We start from the raw sequence: 24,300 nt of genomic DNA on the forward strand, positions 1-24,300 counted from the left end.
CTGAACGGTTTTGTGCAACGTGTTAAATTGCGTGGTCGCTCACAATGCCTCAAGATGCGACACGCGTTCAGTGCACGGAAGCGAAGGCTGTCCTCATGACGAGGCGTGCCGCCGCCGACTGTATCGACACCTGCAGCGTCCTAGCATCTGTTACAGTGTAACTTAAAAAAAGAGGAAATTTTAAAAGGCCCCTTGTCTTGCCCCGCAATATCGATACAGAAATTACCACAATGAATTTCACAATGCCAACACATTCTGCCAGATCTACAGGCCTGGACCCATATGATATACTCCTGTAACTTGAGATCCAGCATGCACAGCTTTATGAAACTTAATAAGTATTCAAATGTCCATGCTATGAGCCTGCCCTAAAAATTTCGTTGAAATATCTTGTCAAAAAAAGTTAACGTTTTCTCAACCATCTAGGGCCGTTTTCTCAGAATCACTTTTTTGCCTAGCGTGGCTGCTTAGTACAGCTGTATCTCGGGAACCACTTATCAGATTTTCATGAGGTTTCCTTTATTCCATACTTCAATAAACTTCTGAGGGCAAGACAATTTCATTTTGTCAAGATATTGTGTCTGGAATTAATGACAAAATATGGTTAATGCAGGTCTGATTAATAACACTGATTTTGGGGCTGTGCTAAAATTTTTCAGCCAACAAATTTGGAAAAAGGGACTTGTCTTGCCCTGAGGTAACTATCCAGGAATGACCATAACTAATTTCACAGTGCCAGCATGTTTTGCTAATTCTCCAGGCCTGCCCCAAGGGACCTATGTAAACCATCTTGATATACTCCTCTAACTTGAGAACCAATGAGCCCAGCTCCACGAAACTTGGTATTTCTTCAAAGGTTGGTACTATGAGCCTTCTACTCTGAAAATTTCATTCAAATAGCTCAAGAAATAAGAAAGTTAGTGTTCAAGGGTAGCCTCCCCCCTTAAAATTTACCAGTGCCACAGATGTGCAAGGCAATAACCAACCAGCACTGGTGTTGGCAGCTCATCATGGGTATCCATGCTCGGCATGAGCAGCAAGGATGGCAGGAGGCTAGCCACAGCCGCACCCGTAAAACATTAACAGGCCAGAAGTTCCGGGGCGCTGTCACTTTCAGCCGATGCTTTAGAGAAAGGTTTGGTGCATCCTCGTTGTAACCAATTTCACGAAAAGCTTGGTATACTGGTGGAACGAAGTCCAAGCAGCGAGAGAACGATGCGATGTCCGCCATGTTTACAAGTGGAGTAGCTGTCTAGGAGCGGCTAAGGGCACAGCAGGCCTCGTGTAATAGTGTAACAGGCCTCGAGGGCCACTTGGAGTAGAAGTTTGAGTGATGGCGTGTTCCTGAATACAGCGGTAACCCCTTCACTGGCGTACCGGTACATTTTCATATTCCCCCCCCCCCCTCCCCCCCCTTTCCCATGTCATTGATGTACCTGTACATTCTCTACTGTGTGTTAAAAAATTCACGCCGGAGCGCAAAGCTGGTGTTGCTTGGACTTGTCACGACATATGTTGAATCGTTTTTTGTACTCCATGCTGTTAGAGTATGTGAAATGTGCAGGATGACCCTGCAACAACGTGCAGTAAGGAAACTCCGTGCATGCTACTCTCTCGAGTGGAGTGATCATGTGCACGTGTGACTGGGGGTACAAAAGTTATTCTACCATCTACCACAGCCTTGCAGGCTCCTTTTGATCCTGTGGCGGTGTCTGCTACATTGCGTCAAATTCAAGCCGAACACCCCCATGGCTACGCCCCTGACTGATATTCTGGAAACCCAGCCAATACTGGGGGTGTGTAATGGCCAGAAACACCCGACAGTGAAATAGTGAGGAAAAAAGCATAGGTAATTACCAGACATTCGATTGGATATGCTGATACAGATATTGCACAAATATGCTTGAGATATGTAAACAACCAAGCACAAACACTGAAGTAAATTAAAAGTAAAAAGCACTTTTTGGGCTTGTGAAGCAATGTATATTGTGTTTTTTCAAAATTAATTTTCGAATATGGCTCATTTACTTTGCTTCTTCAAAATTCTCGAGGACTCTCTTCATTGCTCGTGGTAGCATATTGAGTAAAAAATGCATGTCAATTGGTGCAGTACTTTCCTGTTAGTATTTCCCACATAATGCTGCATATTCAGAGTATTGGCCAATTACTGCCTCGGTTTGCCATTGTCTGCTTTACACTAGAATTTCCCATAATGTCAGCCTTCACTCTCCTGTTGACTGCAACTTCTGCCTGGTTTACCTCACCGTTGCTCACACGCACACGTACCAAGCTCATAGTTCTCATGCTGAAACGCGAAGTTTGAACTTGCATGCTGTCATGTGAGTACATTTTGCAGAATGGTCTGATCCTCTGATTTGCGCAGGTGATGACAGCTTATATAGGGAACCTGTGCTGCCCAGGGGGCGCGCTTAAAATCAGACACCCAGCGCCGCCTGGTTTCAAAATGAGCAAGGTATAGTAGGACGAAGCACGCCGCTCGTCGTGCCGTGGCTGCACCCAATGGCAGATTGTGAGCTTTTTATTTCGTGCATAATGCTTTTATCGCAGATTTACAGGGTAGTTCACTGTTAGGGTGAGTAGGAGGGCAGGCTGTTGCACGCCGCTCCACCCGACATGGTCCTCCTAGTGTTCTGAAGAACTTGGAATTTCCTTTTTAATTGACCTAAAGGCGCAACCTGACCTCCTCAGCTGCCCGCCAACTTGGCTCGCGCTGCCGCTGCATTGTCGAAGCTATCACGTCGCTATGCACAGGTTTTAAATGGTTCTCGTGAGTTCAGTCTTTCTTTTTTGTTTCTTGCTATATATGGGGCGCTTGCAAAGGTGAGCGTCCCTGCGCTGCAATTACGCGCGCACTTTCTAGCAAATAAGATTACCTGCGTTGAAGCATCGCTAGTGGAGAGTAAATATATCACACCAAAGTGAAACAACCTCCCTGCTATACTAACATTAGGTAGGATTTGGAAATACTGCGCGCGTTAAGCGCATTGAACGGATGTAGTACTTACCTACTGCCCTTTGAGGAACAGTAATGATTCAACAGCTTCATGATGAGAAAATTTATCGACCAAAAAGTGCCTCGTGTGTTGCGAAATATAACGCACCATTATTTAGGGCGATGCTGTTGACCGCATCTATAGAGAAACAAAGGCCTGTAATCACGCTTCGACACTTGCCTGTTTACGACAGCGAACGACTATCAATTGATGGTTTGAAGTGTATTTTGTTCATTCTTCGAAGCGAATAAAACCGAGATCCGCTGCGAATGATCGATCGAAAAGGCTCGCGCAGGACAGTAAATAGTTAAGTAGCCACAATTGTTCCACTGATAAATTTTTGGCGGAAATTATCGGTGCCCTACAATGAGAGAGCGTGGGGGAGAGTTGACATATCTTAAATCTTCTTAGTCTAAACTCACGCTCTCTATCTTAAGAAACAAGAATGAACTGCATTGAAAGATGGGGTTAGTATCGGTGATGGTTAGTACCAAAAAAAAAAATAGCGCAAACATGAAACAACTGTAGTAGTCCCGATCGCCATCAGCTCGCGCGCCAGTCCGAAGAGGTAGACGAAGTGGAGCCGGAGCCTTGTTGGCACTGCACTGTTGATTCGAACGCTACCCCGGTCGCTTTGGTTTGCGGACGTTGCTTACGGTCTTGGGGCTCCAATAAACACCCTACACTTGGAGGTGTCTCGGTCGTCGCCCCAGTCCTCCTCGCAAATTTCACCCTGGAACTTCAGAACCGCGCGCTACCGCCTTCGGTCACAACCATGCAGGACGCTCCCAGCCAACCATCGGCGCCCATCCCTGCCATTCCTGCCACCATCTTCTGTCCCGGGGCACAACGCCCCCGTGACCCACCTTTCTCAGTGGTACCGACGACCATGACGTTGACGACTGGCTGGCCTCTTTCGAGCGCGTCACCACTTACAACCGCTGGGACGATTCCATAAAACTGAGCAATGTCCTCTTCTACCTCACGGACGTGGCAAATCTGTGGTTTCGAAACCACGAAGCCGATCTTTCGACCTGGTCTGTCTTCAAGAAGAACTTCGCGGATGTATTCGGCCGTCCTGCGGTACGCAAACTCCGCGCTGAACGCCTCCATGCATGGCTTCAACTTCCGGAGGAAACGTTTACCAGCTACATTGAGGATGTGGTTGACCTCTGCAAGCGGGTCAATCCGTCCATGCCCGAGCCCAAAAGAGTCACACATGTTCTAAAATGACTCACTGATGATGCGTACTATATGATGTCGGCCAGGGACCCTACTTCCGTATCCGACATTATAACCCTGTGCCAGAGGTTTGACGAGCTACGAAAGCAACGCGCTTCTACGCGGCGGGCTGCCGCACCTGCCGGCATTGCTGGCTTGGCACTGGCTACACCGTCTGCGGAACAGTCTCAATTTATGCTGAATATCCAAGACTTCATCCGCGAAGAAGTTGCACGCCAGCTGTCCCTCCTCCATCCAGTTCAGCCGACCGTCTGCACTTTGCAATTAGCACCGGCCAACGCGCCATCCATCTCGCCGGCTATCCGCCAAGTTATCGAGGAGAAAGTCGCCGAAGCGCTGCCTTCTAGTGTTCCCATCGCTCCTGTGCAAGCCCCACTCATTTACGCTCTAATAACCGCTGGAACGCACGGTCCGCTTCCTACAGCGTCTTACCAGAACGGCGCTACATTTTATGCTCCATCTCGTTTCATGGCCCCTCAGTCTCCAATCCCTCGACCGCGACGCCGCATTACGAACCCATGGCGAACCGCCGACAATCTCCCAATTTGCTATGCTTGCGGGCTCCCGGGTCACGTCGCTGGCCTTTGCCGTCAGGGCCCGCTTCATCCTGATAACACAGTCCGTCAGTGCCACTACGATCCCGAGCCGCCCTTGAGCAACGTCTCTTCTGGATCGTCTCCACCTCGGGCTCAGTACTCGACACGCCGTTCGCCTTCGCCTCGCCGACGTTCCATTTCGCCGATGCTCCGGCGACAGGGCCCTACGCAAGGGGAAAACTAAATACCGCAGTTCCAGAGGCAAGAACTGCGCATTTGACGAACTCGTTAAGTCCTCCGCCTTCTCCCGCCAACGTCATTGAAGTGTTCGTAGAAGGTTTCCCCGTTCTTGCGCTGATGGATACAGGTGCTGCCGTTTCCGTAATTAGTGATGCCCTTCGCCGCAAAATTCGCAAGGTCACGACACCGCTTTCAGCCTTTTCGCTTTGTACGGCCAGTTCAGAGCGCATCACCCCTGTGGCAGCGTGCACGGTACGAGTTTGCATCAAAGACATTACATATCTCGTCGAGATGGTGGTGCTTTACGGCTGCTCCCACGACATCATCCTCGGCTACGACTTTCTGTCGACTTACAGTGCTGTGATTGATTGTGCTCGTGCTGAAGTTGAGCTTTCCCCTGTGTGTAATGTTTCCCTCTGTGACCCGCCTGTGCACCCTGCTAAACTCCTTGTAGCTGCAGACACCGACATTCCTCCCTTTTCTTCTGTTCTCGTTCCCCTTATTTCGACATCTGCCCTCCCTAGTCCTGTTCTCTTTACGCCCAAACTCGCCTCCGCCCACCATAACCGCCTCCTTCTTCCTTTCGCCGTTCTAACGATTTCTGATGGCAGCTGTGTCATCTATGCTTCCAACCCTTTTCCCTGCCCAACGGCTGTTCTTCGCGGGGAGTGCCTCGGCTACATTGAAGAGCTGGACCCTGATCGCGCTTACATGTTCTCCGAACCTGAAATTTTTCCTCACGTCACTGCCCTGACGTCTTGTGCTGCTACGAGTGATGAGCTTCCTGTCGACGCCCTTTATCGAGCTATCGCGACCGACCTTCCGTTCGCCCAACGGGACCAAATAGTCGCCCTCCTTCAGCGCTTCCGTGCATCTTTTGACGTGTCCCAGCCTTCCTTGGGCCGCGCCTTGACCGTTTCTCATGCAATCGACACTGGTCCTCATGATCCCCTGCGGCAGCGACCATATCACGTGTCGCCCACTGAGCACCGCGTCATTCGTGACAATGTCACCGATATGCTTCAACGGTCCATCATACGACCATCTCATAGCCCTTGGGCCTCCCCCGTAGTGTTGGTGACGAAGAAAGATGGCACAATCCGCTTCTGTGTGGACTACCAGCGTCTGAATAAGATAACCCGCAAAGATGTTTACCCACTACCACGAATTGACGACACGCTAGATTGTTTGCAAGGAGCGGAGTTCTTTTCGTCGCTAGATTTGCGCTCTGGCTATTGGCAAGTACCGATGGCTTCCGCTGACCACCCGAAAACAGCCTTCATCACTCCCGATGGTTTTTATGAATTCAATGTGATGCCGTTCGGACTGTGCAATGCCCCTGCCACCTTGCTCAAATGGGAAACGTGTCTTTGTTATCTAGATGACATTGTCATTTTCTCGAAAGATATCCCTTCCCACCTTCTGCGCCTTCAGCGTGTCCTTACGTGCCTTACTGAAGCTGGCCTACAGCTCAACTTGAAGAAATGTCACTTTGCCACTACCAAGCTCACAATACTTGGTCATGTCATATCCAAGGATGGCGTTCTACCGGATCCTACCAAGCTTCGTCCCGTCGCAGACTTCCCCAAGCCCACAACCTTGAAAGAACTTCGCAGTTTTGTCGGCCTATGTTCGTATTTCTGCCGTTTTATCCGCAACTTCGCCAGTATCATCGCCCCTTTAATGCAACTTCTCGCCGGAGGCTCGATCCTCTCCTCTTGGTCACCAGCCTGTGATGCTGATCTTTTGCGTTCAGTACACTACGCCGTTTACTGGTCTCTCCCCCTATACTCCGCCATTTTGACCCTTCCTGCTCGACCGAAATACACACTGATGCAAGCGGCCTGGGCGCTGTTCTTGCTCAACGGAAACCTGGATATTCCGAGTATGTCATCGCGTACGCTAGTCGTACCCTCACGAAAGCGGAATCGAACTATTCTGTGACCGAAAAGGAGTGTCTGGCCATCATATGGGCCATTACCAAGTTTCGTCCTTATATTTACGGTCGCCCATTCTACGTTGTTACCGACCACCACGCGCTCTGTTGGCTATCCTCCCTCAAAGACCCCTCCGGCCGCCTCGCCCGCTGGGCGTTACGTCTTCAGGAGTACGATATCCACGTCATCTATCGATCTGGACGCAAGCACACCGACGCTGATGCCCTTTCCCGTTCACCGCTTCCTAACGACTCGACGGCTGGCTTCGTTTGTGCCTACGATATGTCGCCGCTCAACATTACCAACATGAAATCTGAGCAGCAGAAGGATCCATGGATATCCTCCCTCTTAACATTCCTGTCTACGCCCGCAGAGCTGTCTCCGTCACGTGCACTTCGTCGTCAGGCCCACCACTTCGCCACTCGTGATGGACTTTTATACCGCCGCAATTACCATCCTACAGGGGGAAAGCGGCTTCTCGTGATTCCGCGACATCTCCGTGCTGAAATCTGCGCCTCTTTCCACGCCGATCCCCAATGCGGCCATGCAGATGTCGTGAAAACCTATTCTCGACTGCGTATGAGATATTACTGGCGCAGCATGTACCGCTTCATTCGTCAGTACATCCGATCCTGTACCGCCTGCCAACGTCGCAAGAATTCACCCCCTCAGCCATCCGCTCCGTTGCAGCCATTGCCTTGCCCCAGCCGCCCTTTTGACCGTGTCGGTATCGATCTGTATGGCCCGCTTCCAACCACGTCGGCTAACAACCGCTGGGTCATCGTAGCCGTTGACCACCTAACCCGTTACGTGGAAACATCGGCCTTGCAGTCTGCCACCGCACGGGATGTTGCTTCATTCTTTCTGCATCCTCGTTCTTCGTCACGACGCACTGAAAGAATTGATCGGTGACCACGGACGTGCGCTTCTTTCCGACACTGTCGAAGCCCTCCTCAAACAGTGCCAGATCATTCACTGGAGCACCACAGCGTATCACCCCCAAACGAACGGCATGACTGAGCGATTTAATCGCACTCTTAGTGACATGCTAGCCATGTACGTTGATAGCGCTCACTCTAATTGGGACCAAGTGCTGCCTTTCGTAACGTATGCCTACAATACGGCTACGCTGACTACGACTGGGTTCTCCCCCTTCTTTTATATGGTTGTGAACCCACGTCCACCATGGATACTATCCTGCCCTACCACCCCGACGCTTCAGAGCCCACTCTACTCTCTGAAGCGCACACATTTGCCGAAGAATGCCCACAATTGGCATGCTCCTTCACAACGGAGAACCAGGCTCAACAAAAGCATTACCGGGACCCTACAAATCCAGCGCCTTCATATCCCTCAGATGCCCTCGTTTGGCTCTGGGTGCCTTCCTCTGCATCCGGCCTCTCATCCAAACTCCTATCGCGCTATCATGGACCTTACTGCATTCTCGAAAAATCTTCTCCCGTCAATTACGGAGTAGAGCCCTTGAACCCATCTCCAGATCATCGCCGCCGCGGCCAAGAAACTGTACGTGTTGACCGCCTCAAGCCGTATTATGATCCCCCTACCCTTTCCTCACCATGAGTCGCCAGGATGGCTCCTTTTCCTCCGGGGGGTATTGTAGTAATCCCGATCGCCATCAGCTCGCGCGCCAACCCGAAGAGGTAGACGGAGTGGAGCCGGAGCCTTGTTGGCACTGCACTGTTGATTCGAACGCTACCCCCGTCGCTTTGGTTTGTGGACGTTGCTTACTGTCTTGGTGCTCCAATAAACACTTTACACAACAAAATTGCTATGCTTTGTTTGTTGCACAGAATGAAAATTGCAGCATGCACCATTTAACGGTGTGATGTGCGTGATCATACATTGGCGCACACCCCTCCCCAAGCCACCCTGTGCGCTGACTGCGACTAAAGATCGGCGTATCTAGATTATTTCGTGCCCAAATAAAAGACTAGAGCAATCATGGTGACAGCAGCATACGTGCTATGCAACAATCATTCAGTGTGAAGCAACTAGATCGTATAGCGTGATATTTCCAATACACAAGTTGTTCTGAGTTGAGCATTAAGACTATCTAACTATAAATTTGTACGTGTGCAAAACAAATATTGCACAAATGTTTTCAGCGATACGTCAGTCATCAAACTAAAACATCCAACTTAAGCGCAAAAAGCGCTTTCTGTGCTCCTGAAGCAATACATCTTTTATTCGAAGCAAATAATGAATGAATTAATTCTCTAAGTTGGAGAGTTGTTTTCAAGGAAGGCTCACTTACTGACCCATAGGGAAATGTTGAAGGGTCACTACGGACTTGCGATAGTTAAAATCTGGAAGAAGTGTGAAAGCATGCCGGTTAGAGCATTACCTGACTCTTTGCACTTCCGACAAAACTGTGTATTCGGTTAATGGGCTAACTCTTTCGTTTTTTAATCTCGAGACGATTGCAATATGCACACCAGGATGCCACTTACTCTCGTCCTTTGACTTTGAGTTGCCGTTCATCTTTCAATGGCCTACTCAAGTGCACGAGCAACGCTCAACGATCCGATGTTCACGCGTGAACCTCAAGCCCACGCCAGCTCTAAAAGGCTCCCTTCACAACACGTTCTCATCAGATTGTGCAAATGATGAAAGTGAATAAACAGAACTCTATATGTACGCTATGACAGGCGAAGCCATGTTATAAAGCGTAATAAGTAGCGCCTCAACAATCCTCCTTACTCATGCAGTCTCCTGAATCCAGCAGAGTTCTACCGCCACTGTGTTTTGTACGATTGCGGTGGAATGGAGTACAGAGCAATCTTGTTATCTTGTTAGAGCACTTTTTAACGCAGCAGCATGCCTTGGCTTTCGCGATAAATTAGTCGCTCTTCAGCGCCTTCAGCCGCGGCAGTCTCAGCCGTCCGACCAAGATAGTGGCGCGACGGCCATTTAACGGCGCTGGCGGTACGCAGAAAACTCTAGCGCAGATTCCCTATACAAAGCAGCACTTTATTTACTGTACGACATGCAAATTCACATTTTGTACAGACGTGATCCAACTGTACATAAACAAGAAGCAAAAGGATTTACCATGCTTACCTGGCCGCACAGATCCAGCTCGCCGCTGCTCTTTTTGTATGGCAGTGACGGAAACAAACACGCAGCAGAGTTTTTATCGTAGCTTAGCACATGAAAGCAGCAGCGTGCTTTCGGTTTTGGTGATTAATCAGTCGCCTGTACCGGCCTCCAGCTGCAGTAGTAGTCGTCGTCCTACTGAGCAGGTGGCATGATGGCCATGAGACCTATAAGGGTGCACGAGAACCTCCATCGCAGGTTCTCTATAGATATGCCGGTAAAAATGTTTTCTCGTGTCGTTTGATTCTTATGCTCGTTACACTGGCCTTTTTCATACCAAGTTTTCAAATAAAAGCCAGGTATGATTATGATTGGCTTCTGTCGTGGATGGACGAGTTTTGAATTCTAAAATTTTGCCATGAAACCCTTTTGAGATAAATGCTGGTAATTACACGATACTTATTGGAGTATATTGAGCACTGTTAAAAAAATTCTGACTTGACCAATATTTTGAGGTATGCGAGCTTGAGTTGAAGAGAGCTGTTTTTATGCATAAATTTATTTATTTGAGCCAGACTATATTACATCAAGATATATTTTGAATTATTGGCTATATTGCACGTGCAGATTGTCCACTAAAATTCTCTGTATGAATATAGGAAGGTCACCTGATAAGACTCCAATTTCACTGAATTAGCTAAAGCCTGTCAGCGTCCCTCACCAGCTGCGCTTTGCTCTCTTTGCTGCCAAAAGCATTGTTCATGAGGTAATTCTATTCATAGCCTACAGGTAATTGGTATAGACACGTTGCGATAGGCACTGTGTAGTTCCAAAGCACCATCCACCACGGCTTTGAGACAGTGTTTTGGTTGTCTTTTAACACCTAGCAAGTGGGGTGCTAACTACACACCAGCATGTTGCACGTTTCTGCAAGAGGCATATCGCTAGAGTGCTGGCAATGCATTTTCTGTTTCTGAGTTACAGATAAGATTCTATGCTGTCATCTTCTTATTAATCGATTTATCATATCACACTGTTTTGTGGTATCCTTTGAGTTCTATATAACCTTGGTTTAAGTGCGTGTGCGTGCGTGTGCGTGCGCGTGCGTGCGTGCGTGCGTGTGCGTGCGTGCGTGCGTGCGCGCGCGCGCGCGCGCGCGCGTGTGTGTGTGCGTGCGTGCGCGTGCGTGTGTGTGTGCGCGCGCGTGCGTGTGTGTGTGTGCGCGCGTGCGTGTGTGTGTGCGTGCGTGCATGTGTGTGTATGCACGTGCGTGTGCGCGCACGCCCGTGCGTGTGTGCTTGTGAGGGTTTTCATTTTACAAGCCTGCTAAAAACTGCCCAAGTTCTTCAATGGGAGCAGATACCCTCTCATTGTGCACTCTGATTGCGACCCCAGGGTTATGGAAGCTCAAAACCAATCGCTGTTCACTTATATGCACTGTGTCGTTTGGAATCGAGAAAAAAGAACTGTAGTGGTGCATAATGTGAAGCCAGCCTATTTCAGAAAACTTCTCTTTATTCTGTGTGTAAGTACTTTTTTTTCTATTTCAGGTCGCACAACTGGAGGAGAGCATTAGTGCACACTGGAAGTCTGTGTCTGACACAGAGACCAAAAAACTGAACTCAAGGATCAGTGCCTTGGAGGCCGAAAAGGAGACTCTCTTGGCAAGAGTGACAGAGCTGGATTTCAAGGTCAGTTGTTGTGCATGCCAAGTACATGAGCCCTTTCCTGTTGAGAAAAATTTGGGAGGACTCGTACCACCCTCTTTAAGTGTATGACGCGATAGTGTTAATGGCTCCCGTCTACTGCTCCCCTTGCAGATCCTTGTTCGCGTATGTGCACTCTCCTCCTCTGTTAATCACTTATCTCTTAATTTGTCTCTGCTGCCTCTCGCATGCTCATTAACGTGCAGTCTTAAGCTACCACATTATATGAAAGATCACCCGACATAGATGTACGTAATGCCCGCTTTAACCAAGTTGTGCAAACGCGCCTGTATGGCCTAGGACCAGTGTGTCCGACTCGGGATCCAATGACCCTGGAGGGTTTCGTTATCATCTCGCCCTTTCATCTCAAAGGAGCTCAGAGATGACAGCTCCTGCCTAGTTTACCTTTTCATATGGTCTTTTGATGTCACATTACCTGCCGACCTGTCAGTGCCTAGCAATGTCACATGTCACCTGCCAGCTGTAAGACGCATGCTTGTCTTTTTTTGGTCACAGCGCCGAAACAATTTTCTGGAGAATAGGGCCTAAGTGCCAGGTGAAAGTTTTTCAACCCAGTAGATTTTTACTTGTTTTACAGTGCAGTGTTTTGTGAGTGGAAGAATTGCGAAACCATTAGCATAAGTGTTTCTGGGCCGCATCGTAATTCTAGTTTGCAGCATGAAAACTTATAGCCTACTTTTGATTATTCTTGGAATCTACATGAATGAAGTCATGTTTCAGTAGTTCCCAGGAGTATCCTAAGCTGTGACAAAGCTGCAGGAGGAAAATGCGGCTAGCAGAAGGCTGTCTAATCACTCCATGAAGTATCCATAAATGTCAGTCACATTGTTGTCCATGAGGAATGTGCACAGGAAATTTGATGTGTGCAAGTTTTGTTCTGCAATGTCTCAAACTTGGTAAAATTGCTATTGCTGGTATTTTGGACTTAAAAAGGCTACTATATATTTCTTTCTTAAAGAATAGGGGGGAAAAAAAGTGCTACCATAGCTGCAGCAAAGCCATATCTTTGCAGCTAGATCAGTCCGTTCTGACATTGTAGCATGAGTGACATTTTGCATTATACCTTGATACCAAGAAGTATTTTTGCTCTGCACAAGCCGCTCCAAATTTGACATTGTTGCTGATGGAGCCGAATCTTTGACGGCATTGTTTTCTCTCTCTTTTTCTTCAGTGCACAGAGTTGGCGACCAGTGCAGAGAAACAAAGGAAAGCGTATGAAGACAAGATGCGACAGTTGCAGGTGGAGAATCAGGCTTTAAGCACTAGGGCTGCATCTGCCACGCCGACTGTTGATTTCGATGCGGAGGTAGACTGCTTTCTTGTATTTTATATTTACGGTTTACTTTTGCGAGGGGCTTCAACTCTCAGTGCTTAGCATTGTATACGAGGTGTGACACAAAAAAAACGAGACTGGTCCAATAAATCATTGCACTTAAAGAATCAGTTCTCTGTGCCATTATCACCTTCAAAGTAGTCGCCTTCAGCATTCACACACTTCTGCATTCGGTGCTACCACTGCTGGTAACAGTTCTGGAATGAGGTTTTTGGAAGGCCCTTCAGGAGGTTCTTCGTTTTTGCCTGAACCTCTTTAACTGAGGCAAAATGGGTTCCCTTTAAATAAGATCTAACTTTAGGGAATAAATAAAAAGTCTCATGGAGCCAAACCAGGTGAATAAGGAGGATGCTTCATCACAAAAATGTTTTTGCTGGTCAGAAACTGCTTGACAGATAGGGCCGTGTGAGCGGGTGCGTTGTCCTACGGTGCAACAGCCATCCATCACTCCACAACTGTGACCTATTTTCCTAAACTTTTTTTCACAGTCTTTTTAGTACTTCTAAGTAGTAGTGTTGATAAATATTTTGACCACCGGGAACCCACTCAATCATTACAATTCCGCTGTTTTTTTGAAGCTACACACTTAGTCTCATTTCTTTTGTCACACCTCGTATCGTGGCCAAAATCTCTAGCGTTGACCTCCTGGCCAGAGGATGCTGTCCAAGTGAGCCTGAACATTTAAGGGAAAAGCAGATATTAGAAATAAGGGAGGACGTGGTACAACTGAAGCTGTCACTTCTTTGCACCTCCACTTTGGGAAGGCAGCCTGGAAGCACTGATTGTTGCTGGGCGAGTTGGTTGAGCATCATGGAAAAAAACAGCGCTGCCAGATGAAGGACGAGAAGTTGTGTGTCCTCCTTCTTCTCGTCCTTAATCTAGAAGCTTTTGGCTAGGGCACTTGTAGCAGCACTGTAACATCGCACAAGTCACAAAACATTAGAAGTGTGAGCACAGTGCCTTCCTTTTTTTCTTTTCTTCAGATTACTAATTGTGGAAGCTAGGTGGGAGTTTGCAGATAACTGCTTTCCAACCACAAAGAAAAATAAGATTGCCGTTCGCACAAGCATTTCATACTGATGACCAGATAAAAAGCAGCTTTTCTTCCAGCCATTCACTTAATAGGCAGAATTCAAAGCTGATGCTGAACTCTTGAAATCTGCACACAAAATCTACTGCTTTGATAATTGTTGAGCTAATTTCATCAAACCAAACTATACTAAGAGTTAGACCTTGCTACAGTATCTTTTATATATATACATACATATATATATATATATATATAGGAGTAATTTGTGCCATGGCTCTGCAAAATATTTACAGTAGAACCTCGTTAATATGTTCCAAGTTCATACGATTTCCCGTTTCATGTTGCTCAAAATCGCTGGCAATAAAACATCTCCCATAGAGTTACACATCTCCCTGTTAATATGTTCCCACATAACACGATTTCTTGGTTAGTATGTTTTAAATTTCTACGAACTGTGGTCATATAATATGTTTTGTGATAAGCCAGACGTGTGCTAATGAGCGCTTGCGACATGGAAAACGGATCGACAGCGCTCACCCGCCACAGTTGCTCTCCTGCAGTGCCTGGGTGCAAAGGGGCCTAGCATCAAAGAAAGCCAACTATTCAACATATGAGGTGCCCTTTCCTCCAGAAATATGACTTCATAAGGAGAAACAGCGGTGGCTTTGCGGTGCCTTGGGGCCACAGGGGTGAACCATTTGATAACGAACAAGTCACCTGAATACGAGCGGGCCTGATCTGGAGGAAGCAACGTGAGCCAAAACACTGTGACTGTAAACCATTGCGATGGCTTCTCCACATGTCAGTGATGTAAGAGGACAAAGCATCTGGAAACAACCAAGGAAGCGCTTCGATTGCGGCTCATCATTGCCTTTTACAAACCGGATTTGTTACTAAATGTCTTCCGTGCTTATGACACACAAATGTGGACTGAATTCTGTGAGAGCTAAAAAAGAAGCTGCGCCTACTGGATGTCTATAAATGCTTATCTACAGTTTTATGCAGTGAAAGCCTCAATTCTAAATGCCTGTACACCTTATTCAGCAGTTAAATTTTTGAAAGTCGGGCAGTTTGTGTCATACATTTTTCTGGGTAATATGTTTACTCCCTGCTTTATTTTCTAAAAAACATATCAACGAGCTTACTGGGGAATACTGTGCTACTTATAGACGGGACAGGTGAAAGACAATTCCCAGTATGATCAACCAATGGGCCCCCGTGTTTGCATTGTTGGATATCAACGAGGTTTTACTAAATTCTTTCATTTAAAAATAACTTAAACAACTCTCCCACTAGCTTGATTGTAGCAGCCTTATTCTTGTGTACTTGTAATTAGTGCTGGCTCAGAGAACAGACGTGTTATACACAGTACTACTTTAGGAAACAATGTTTCGGTTTGCAGGAGTGCCACAACTTGCCTGTTGTGCTATTTCTTCCCCTAGTTTACTGCCAAAGCACTAGAGCATTGCATATTTGCTGGCACAAAACATGCATCACTGCTGTTAGTAAGAAATGTTACACTAAAACCCCACTTCGGTATAATATAAAACTCTGATATAGTGAAGAGAAGCAGCGGTCTCATTTTATGTCTCATAGACAGCTGCATTGCTATTTATTTTTTTCCATTTATAGTAAATTCATTTTCAATGAAACACTTCTTTAGTGAGGGGCGTTTGGTCATGGCACCCTATTTCCTTCCGAACGGTGACATTGTGGCACATGCCCCAGTCTAGGATTTTGAGGCCAATATTCAGAAGCAAACATATACCAAGAACGATAAAATGACACTCATCAAGACGGCTTAACCACTAGGCTCTTGATTAACGAGGAGAGGTCAACATTTTGAAGGCCTTTCGGGCATGAGACAGCAAGCAGTGCACGCAGGAATAGTGATGTCTGTGAATGCAGAATGAAGACAGCACAGGCCACAAAGAATGTAAAGGCGGCAAAAGTGCAGTGATGGGTGTGGAAAGAAAGAGGGCTGACATTCACAGCACGTGAGCAGTGGTGGCAAGGAGCACAGGCAAGACAATTTGTTTCAGCCTGCTGTCTAACTAGGGGCAAGACATATCAGGATATATTAGGAGGAAAGTGAAAGGTATTTCTGAGTTTTTTTAGAAGTCTTAGGTAGCGCTACCGGGAGCTAGGCGCTACCAGGTCGAATCTGCATCTCATGATCTCATCAAAAACACAGTGGATGATACTCTGAAATATAGGTCAAAATAGTTGTTTGATATACCCGGGCTCAACTGTTACACATAACTTCACGCATTCTGGTCTTTAACCATGGTTACGTTACAATTTTTTGAGAGGCAGGGATTTGAAGTGGATCAAGATTTTTAAAATGGTTTTCAAAAAATGGCTCTAGAATGGTCGCCACAGAAGCTGCAACTATAAGATCATTTTCTGAGTGATTTGAAAACAAACACAAGCAAACAAAGACGACACACAAGGGGCACCCACGGGTGTCCCTTGTGTGTTGTCTTTGTTTGTGTTTGCTTTTAACCCTTTCACTGCCTAGTTTTTTCAGGACTGGTGCACATTCCCTGCCAGGCTTTCTTGCATGGTAATTTCGTGGAAATTCTAACCTAGTAATGCACTATGATGTTCTGCAAGACATGTTTGTTAAATATTTTTATTATGCTCGGCAGGTTTCTTTTTGTTGCCCGTTTTTATAGGTGACAGGCTCAGTTCCTCACTGTCTTCTTTAGACAAGCTTTTCAGCTCAGCTGCTTCGTCAGTGTCACTTTCGTTTGAATAAGAATTCATTGCCAGCTTCTCATTTTCTTTGCCTGTCAAACGGTGGACGCACATAGCACACTTGTCTCGCCATGGATGCAGTGCTGACGAAGAGAAAGCGATGCGGTGTTGATAGTGGTGATGCAGAGGGAGAAACATCCGATCCATATGTTGTTTCAGATTTACCCTGCAAGATTTAAGCATTTATGTGGTTTCTCCACAGACTGCGCGACATGTCCGCATCATTATTGTTATACGAGTAGTATCGAAAGGGGTAGGGAGTCAGTTATAATGGTAACATGAGTATACTCGTGAGTGGCAGGGTGTATAGTCTCTGGGATATCTCAGGAGTGGCAGTTAAAGGGTTAAACTACTAAGAAAATTATTCCAACAGGCTGCCGTTACCAATAGCCTAACTTGAAGTTTTAGCAACTGTGAAAATGCTTGCAGCCTTCCAAATGAATGCACTTTACTGGAAAGCTCAAAGCCTGGTTGAAATTTTGCTTAGTATTTTACACACATGCATGCACACAAACACATAGTTTTTGCATTTATATATCTTTTTTTATAATACATATACTGAATACAGAGTGCTGAAATGGTGTATCAGAGTTGAACTGATTATCTTACAACCATCACTGGGATTGCTTGCTTTGGTCAAAAACTTTTTTTTTCCCTCATCACTGCATCAGAATTGCCAGTTGAAATGTGTTACACACACACACACACACACACACACGCACAGGCAGTGTAGAACCCCACTATAGTAAACTCAGATTTAGTAGAGCGAAACTGAAACCCAGCTCCTCTTTCATAGATGGCTGTACATTTTTTCTCCTTTATAGTAAAACATATTTGATAAAAATTGGTTATAGTAAAATTGCGTGTGGCCGCAGCAACATACTTTTCACGAAATGACATAGCCGCACGCGTGCTACCTAGGATCACGAAACAAATTCTTCTTTCCGAGAAGAAAAAAAAAAGCTCATTTTAAATGGCTTTACCACCAGGCCTGCCACTCTGAGGAGCCAACTTTACTTAGGTAGGCCTTGGAGCTGTAAGGGAAAGCATACAATGCGTAGGAAAAAAAAAATTAAAGTTGGCTACGAACGTGGAAAGAAGGCAGCACGGTCTGTTCAGAAAGTAAAAGAGAATAAAAGTGCAGTGAAAAACAAGGTAGGGAAGAAACAAGAGGACATTCGCTGCAGTGTACAGCGTGAAGCATATGGCAGCTGTGGCAAGAACTGGAGGTGCGGCATGTACAGTTTTGCAGTGCTTGACTGCCGCGTGCATTTCTGGTCTGTTGCCTCTTAGAAGACAGAAACAGTGGAAGGTAATGCTGTGTTCATGCCAGGCTTTGGTTTTCACATGAAATCAAACTCAGCTGTATTGATAGCCCCGTTGCCCTCATGCTTAAGAAGTACTTACACAAGATGTAAACAAAAAAACCTTGTAACTGAAAAAATGGCACGAGCAGGCTATAAGAGATGGAAGGCGTTTGGAGTGTTTTTTTTTATTAAGCAACAAGACATGTTTAGTAAGTAGCCATTTAATAACCAGACAGCATCTGCAGGATGATGTCATCACCAACAACTGATATAGTAAAAATTTTTGCTGGTTCCAGTGACTTTACTACAAAAAGGTTCTTAGTTAGTTGTAGTAATGTAAATTAGCCTAAGCTCTTTATTCTAGTTTTGTTTACGTAAAAGCCATTGATTAACATCTGTGGAAATGTTTGCTCGCTTACACCTTATAAGTTCTGAGAAAGAGGTATATAAGTATAAACCTCCAGAAATGCTGTTTTCAGAAAAACTCAGTTGCAGCCTCTAAAACCACCCACCTTTCTGTCTGATGCGGCTATAAGAAAGGATGAAAAAGTATTTTTGAGGTTACTAATACTGAAGGGTGACATATTTTCTGCACATCAAAGAAATGCTCTATTAGCAGTTTTCCAATTCTGAAAATTGGCTTAATTTTTGTTTTTGCAAAACAAAGGAAAATAAAGCCTCTTAATGCTTCCGCGTTTCCACTCAATGTCACTGCGTAAAATAGTCAAGATGGCAGTTTTCAGACCTTGAATGAATAAGCGTAATATGTTTTTTGAAAGCTTCAGTGTACCAACGGTGTTTTTGACAGAACAGTGTATTAAAGGAAGACTGTTGTGGAGAAAGGAGGGGCACAGTAACATCTCACTCTGCATGGGCACCTTATTGTTGAAGGAAGAGGGATCAAAGAGGGTGATGGCAGGGTTTTGAGCATGTACGGGTGGGTTAAACAACTCGATACAAGTTTTTTTTTTTTCATGTAAAACACACCAGCCAAGCAGTGGGCACAGAGCAGTTCTTGCAGGAAAGGCTAAAGCTAACAACAGAATGGCTGAGTGCAGATGCTATGCTGCATTTGGGAAGAAGTTTTTGTTTGTTTGTTAATTTTAGTTTGCATAGTAAGTTAGTATTCTGCAAACTTGTCATTTTTTGCTCATTCCTGTCTAACAGTGCCTACATGCTCTCATCTAACCTTATAAATAGAGCACTTCTGTTCAGCTCAACTTCCGATCAGCTGTGGAGATTTAAGGGGGGACGTGGCACTTGAAAGCTGAAAATCAGCCCAAAAATCGCGATTTGAGTCTCTTCATGTTTCTCTGACCCTTCTGCACTGATCTGCAAATTTTGGCTTCAAAATTTTGTTCATTTCACGTGTTTTAACCGTTGATAGCAGCAAACATGCACTCGAAAACCTTTAAATTGAAGGCTAAATTTGCCCTTTTTCAACTGCCTGCATCCCGGGAACTACGCACTGCGCTGCCACCATTTTAGTCTTGTTTGAAAGCTGTCATTTCCAGCCTTCAATCTTTTTTTTTTTTTTTCAGTAAGCAACCCTGAGCACCGCGCAGAAGCGATAAAAGCAACAAAAAAAATGATGTCAGTTGAAACATGACTGGTCAGTTGAAACATGACAGAAATGGCGGTTTTTGATTGGCTTGAGACGCTCATGGTTTGTGCAGGCCGCCATACTGAAGCTCCATGTATGCAACATTTGGACAAAGGCCCATGTAATGGTAGCAAGCGACGAGTGATGTGGTGCCATCATGCAGAGTGTTTTTATTTGCCTGTCTCACTTGTATTAGGTTTGGGTCGCGCCTGGGTATCGTACCGCTGCCACCAGTTATTACATGCAGCTCGCTCCCCCTCGGTAGCGTTGGCCTGGCGGCTCCGTGGCTTGGCGGACGGCGTCAACGGTCCCAGCAAAGACGAGGCGTCTTCTAACGAAACAACCTTTACTACAACATCAAGAAGGAACGGGCAGAGAAGCTAACCCGGAGAGAATACAGACACTCACACAGCTGATGTCTAGCGTCGTCTCTACGGCGCGTCAAAGTAGTCTCTGTCGCAGCGGAGTCTGCCGCTGCTTTTTATAGGCTTGCCACTTCAGAGGGAAATGGAGAGCCCTACATGTCCTGACAAGACGAGATGACTCAATCGCAGGTGGCGCGACCGCATCTCCTCCACATCCTGCGGACGGGCGAGGGCGACGCACTTTCCCTCGAGCGCCGGGCTTGGCCAGCGTTTGCACACACACACACGCACACACATTTGGCACGTGGCAAGAACACGCCGAGACACGTTCGCGAGAGGAAGCGTTGGGCGGCCGACTGGAAGGCGCCAAAATGGCCGAACCGCTCGCTGTTCTGCCTGTTGCTATGCGGTGGCCGCGTCAGCTGTCACACTTGTTGGTGGCGAAACGTAACACTTGCCTTATTGCACAGTTCTGTAGCCTAAAACATTTTACTCGGCATCCCGAAGCGCCTTGTGCGAGCGGCCAGTCAGACCTCCTCGCTCTCAGTTTGTGATACTGTGCCCCTCTCCCTCCTCCATGATCTGTCTCTTCCTCTGGTGGTGCTGCACTGCTACAATTTTTCTATGGCTGTAAGGCAGAGCTACAAAATTTTAAAAAGAGTGCAAAATCTGCTTGTTGGCAATGGGGGCCTAACAATAATTGGAGTGGGTGTCAGGCAGGCATAGTTTTGCTCACTTACCAGCAGATCAAAGTGGCAGGTTACAGCTGTGTTTTAACAAGCCACAGCATGCATGCATTGTGTGGAAGCACATTGCATGTAGCATATGTTGCCACTCACTGTCGCTTGTGTGAGATTTGTCCGCTCAGCAAAGAAGCGAGCGAGGGCAGTCTTTGCCGTGCCACCTCATCTTTTATTTATTTTTGCACACATGGAGCTCCTTCTTAGGCTACTGTCATGTCTGTGCTAAGGGGAGAGGCTGCATTGACAAAAGCACTATTTTTGTAAGGGTGTAGGCAGTGTTCTGTGTGTAATTGGTTATATGCCACACCTTGCATTGTATTGTCACTGTCAGGGAAGATGAGAAGTGGAGGCAGTAGATTTGCCAGTCAGCCCCTTTTCATCGTCTTTAGTACTCACATTTCTGTTTGCATCTGTTAAAGGTTTTAATCCTTGCTTTTTGCAGTTAAAGAAGATTATGAACACACTGTTTAAGCTGCTTCAGCGAGAATTCAGCCATGAAGAGACCTACTCAAGCAAAGAAGCCAAAGGCATCATTCTCAACTGTATTAGGGTAAGATTGCAGTTTGGTTACGTAAATTGGCTCAACTGCAGTGAAAGCAGTCAAAAAATCGCCAGAATAGTTCGATATAGCTAATATTCATAATTTAAAATTTTATCAAAAATCCAGGCAAGAGCAGTCCTCTTTAGCTTTAGTAAGAATCGCCTGAATGGCCGTTGCTTAACTGACTAAATAAAGCAGGGTACCTTTCCTGCAGTTTTAGCTATGTTTCGAAGGCGCTCGTGGCGATTGCAGAACAGCAAAAAAACCTAGCGTTAGTTAAGTTGGCCTCCCCGCACAGCACTGCCCGCCAGGTTAATTTTTCATCCCTCCCCTTTTACAGTGTGCCTGCCAGCATAGAGCAGTGCAGTGTTCTTGTGAACATATATTTTACTGTGTTATTGTGAGTGTATATTTTATTTTGCACTGACTGATGACAAAGGCCAACCTTTGATTTGTCATAGGCTGTGCTTTGTATAGTTTTTTTTTTTTTTTTGTAGCTGGTATTTAGAAAGTTTCATCATGGCTTTGTTTTGTCCGCAACAAGCAGTTGAACTGTTTTTGTATCGGAGTTGGTATGTGGTTATTGTAGCGTTCCATATGGAACCGGTGTTGGAAAGCAGTGAAGGCTAAAAAAGGGGCATATCTGTAATCTTATTTTGCTTACTTGTAATTTGTTCAGGGTTTTTCATGTGATCATGTTCCACGGGCTCTGATCTGTGCAGTAAGGCCCCATTTTCCAGACAAAAAAAAAAAACTCGCATAGTATTACGATTGCTTAAAGTTGAATTTAGGGAATGTCAAACTCTGTAGGGCTGTAGCTGATTGAGGTAAATAGCAATATTTGGAAGCTGAGAGTGCTAAACAAAAAAAAAAAAAGTATGGGTGTGCTAAACAACTTTCGTCAGGAGAAAAATAGTGGAAATGTATGCTCAGATAATAACGGGCATGGAGTGAAAAGCTGCTATGTCTTAACTGGTTTAACTTGCATATTTTTATTTATTTATTTTTAGCCTTTCAAGGAGCATTCATGCTTATCCTTTCTTTTACTAGCACATGCACAGTCAGCCACGGGGAAAGCTGTTGAAGGTGTAACTAAATGGTGTCACTGATGCTAGCAACAGTGCCTTACGGTGTCTTGGAGAGCTCACTGATATGAGTCAGTCGAACAGTGCTATATATTTGAGCCAGCAAAATTATGGTTCGGGCTGTTCGGCTCATACTTTAACAGAAGGGGATAAGAAACGACGGGGCTGTTCAGTCTGATGTGATGTACACTGTTGTTACCTGTTGTAAATTGACCTGTTTCTTGTGTAAGACAAGGTGTTGTGGTTTTGACCTGGTGCCTCGTTTTTAATGAGGTAAAGTTTCCTTACTAATACAGTTAGCAACTTTTTTTGTTTATTCTTAGAGGGGGAATACCCTGTCTTTCAAAGTAAATGAGATGCAATACTTCCCATGTCATTTACTCTTTTTTGGTGTTGCACAGGAAAAGGTGCTTTTTTGTGGGTGGTTGAAATTGCAGCTGAGATGCAATAATTGAATAATAAAAGCAAAGTAAAAAGGTGTAGTGCAAAGCATATGGTACCAGTTCATCGAGATTAAACAAAAGACCCAGGTTGATCAAAGATTTAAAACGCAAACAGCTGAACAGTGCAAGGCAGCAGCATGTGTTGCTTGATATTATCCATTATGAAAATGCTCCTGCTTACTAAGCAAAGCCATTACGAGCATGTTAAAATCGGTCTCGCAGCTTGCAGTAGGTATAGCTTCTCTTAAAGCTAACTTGAGTGTTATAAAACATAAGAAAATAAATTTTTATCTTCATTGGTGCACAGGTTGTCATTGTGCTCTTTTCTTTTTTCAATGCAGATTCAAAGTGGTCAAGGGTTAAGCTTTTGATTTAAATGGCTATAGATTTTTCAGTCTAAAGTGGGTACCGCACCTCTTTTTTTTTTTTTTTTTTTTTTTTGCAGTGGCAGTTTCACTATGCAATGTAAAGCCAAGGTCACCGTGTGCTTCTGATGACCTTTAAACAGCTACGAGGTCAGGTTGGAACTTAAGCCAACAACCACTTTGGGTAGCTATGTCCCCACTAAAGGTCAAGCTCAAAGGACAGCTGATGTGGAAAGTAGCTTAACACGTGAGCAAGTCCATGGCGAGACGTATAATTGCTGACGTCAATCTTAGGTATATATAGATTAGCGCGGCGCTCCTTGGCTGGAGCTGCACCATGGACTTTGAGGAAGAGCAACTGAGCAGCCGTGCTCGTTACGATCTCCGGTTGGCTGCACATGATGATATGGAGGCATTGCGTTGCGAGCTGAAAGTTTGTGTAGAAGATGAGAAGGGGCTAAAGCCGAAATAGAGGCGGAAACGCCGGAACAACGTGAGGGACATATGCTGCCGCGACAATGCTGCAAGGCATGAGCGATGAGCAGCAAAGATGGCCGCTTCAGCTATCGCTTCACACTTGGTTTAACCAAAGCTAAACCACAGCCCAATTTTTTTATCTTTCTCTCTGCCTTGCACATGTTCATTCATTCTTCTGTTCTCTTTTGAATTCTTCGTGGGAAAAACACGAAGCATTCTGATTTTTCCTGTTCCATGTGCACTTTGTAGTTTCTTTATCTTTCTCTCTGCCTTGCACATGTTCATTCATTCTTCTGTTCTCTTTTGAATTCTTCACGGGAAAAACACGAAGCATTCTCATTTTTCCTGTTCCATGTGCACTTTGTAGTTTCATGCAAGTCCATCTCAGCCGAGTGTTTAACTGGGCAAAGTGCATGTGCATAGTGCATCTGCAGTTCACTGCGTTTCCCAAGATATATGTTGCAACTTATGTTGGTGAGCATTGGTTGTATATAC

The 24,300-nt window shown here is 45.7% G+C and overlaps 1 protein-coding gene across 2 annotated transcripts in view; it reads left to right on the forward strand.

Annotated features, from left to right (window-relative positions):
- The window catches only part of LOC146183534 (FK506-binding protein 15-like), a 138,827-nt gene that overhangs the window by 98,830 nt on the left and 15,697 nt on the right, over window positions 1–24,300 (forward strand). For both annotated transcript variants that reach the window (XM_084609128.1, XM_084609130.1), the window contains exons 20-22: window positions 11,577–11,717; window positions 12,925–13,059; window positions 21,337–21,444. In XM_084609128.1, the coding sequence (XP_084465254.1) occupies window positions 11,577–11,717; window positions 12,925–13,059; window positions 21,337–21,444 (384 nt within the window). The remainder of the gene's footprint in view (window positions 1–11,576; window positions 11,718–12,924; window positions 13,060–21,336; window positions 21,445–24,300) is intronic.

This window comes from Amblyomma maculatum, chromosome 7 (genome assembly GCF_055883805.1).
Source record: "Amblyomma maculatum isolate TAMU_Amacu chromosome 7, ASM5588380v1, whole genome shotgun sequence".
In the NCBI taxonomy this organism is placed as follows: domain Eukaryota; kingdom Metazoa; phylum Arthropoda; class Arachnida; order Ixodida; family Ixodidae; genus Amblyomma; species Amblyomma maculatum.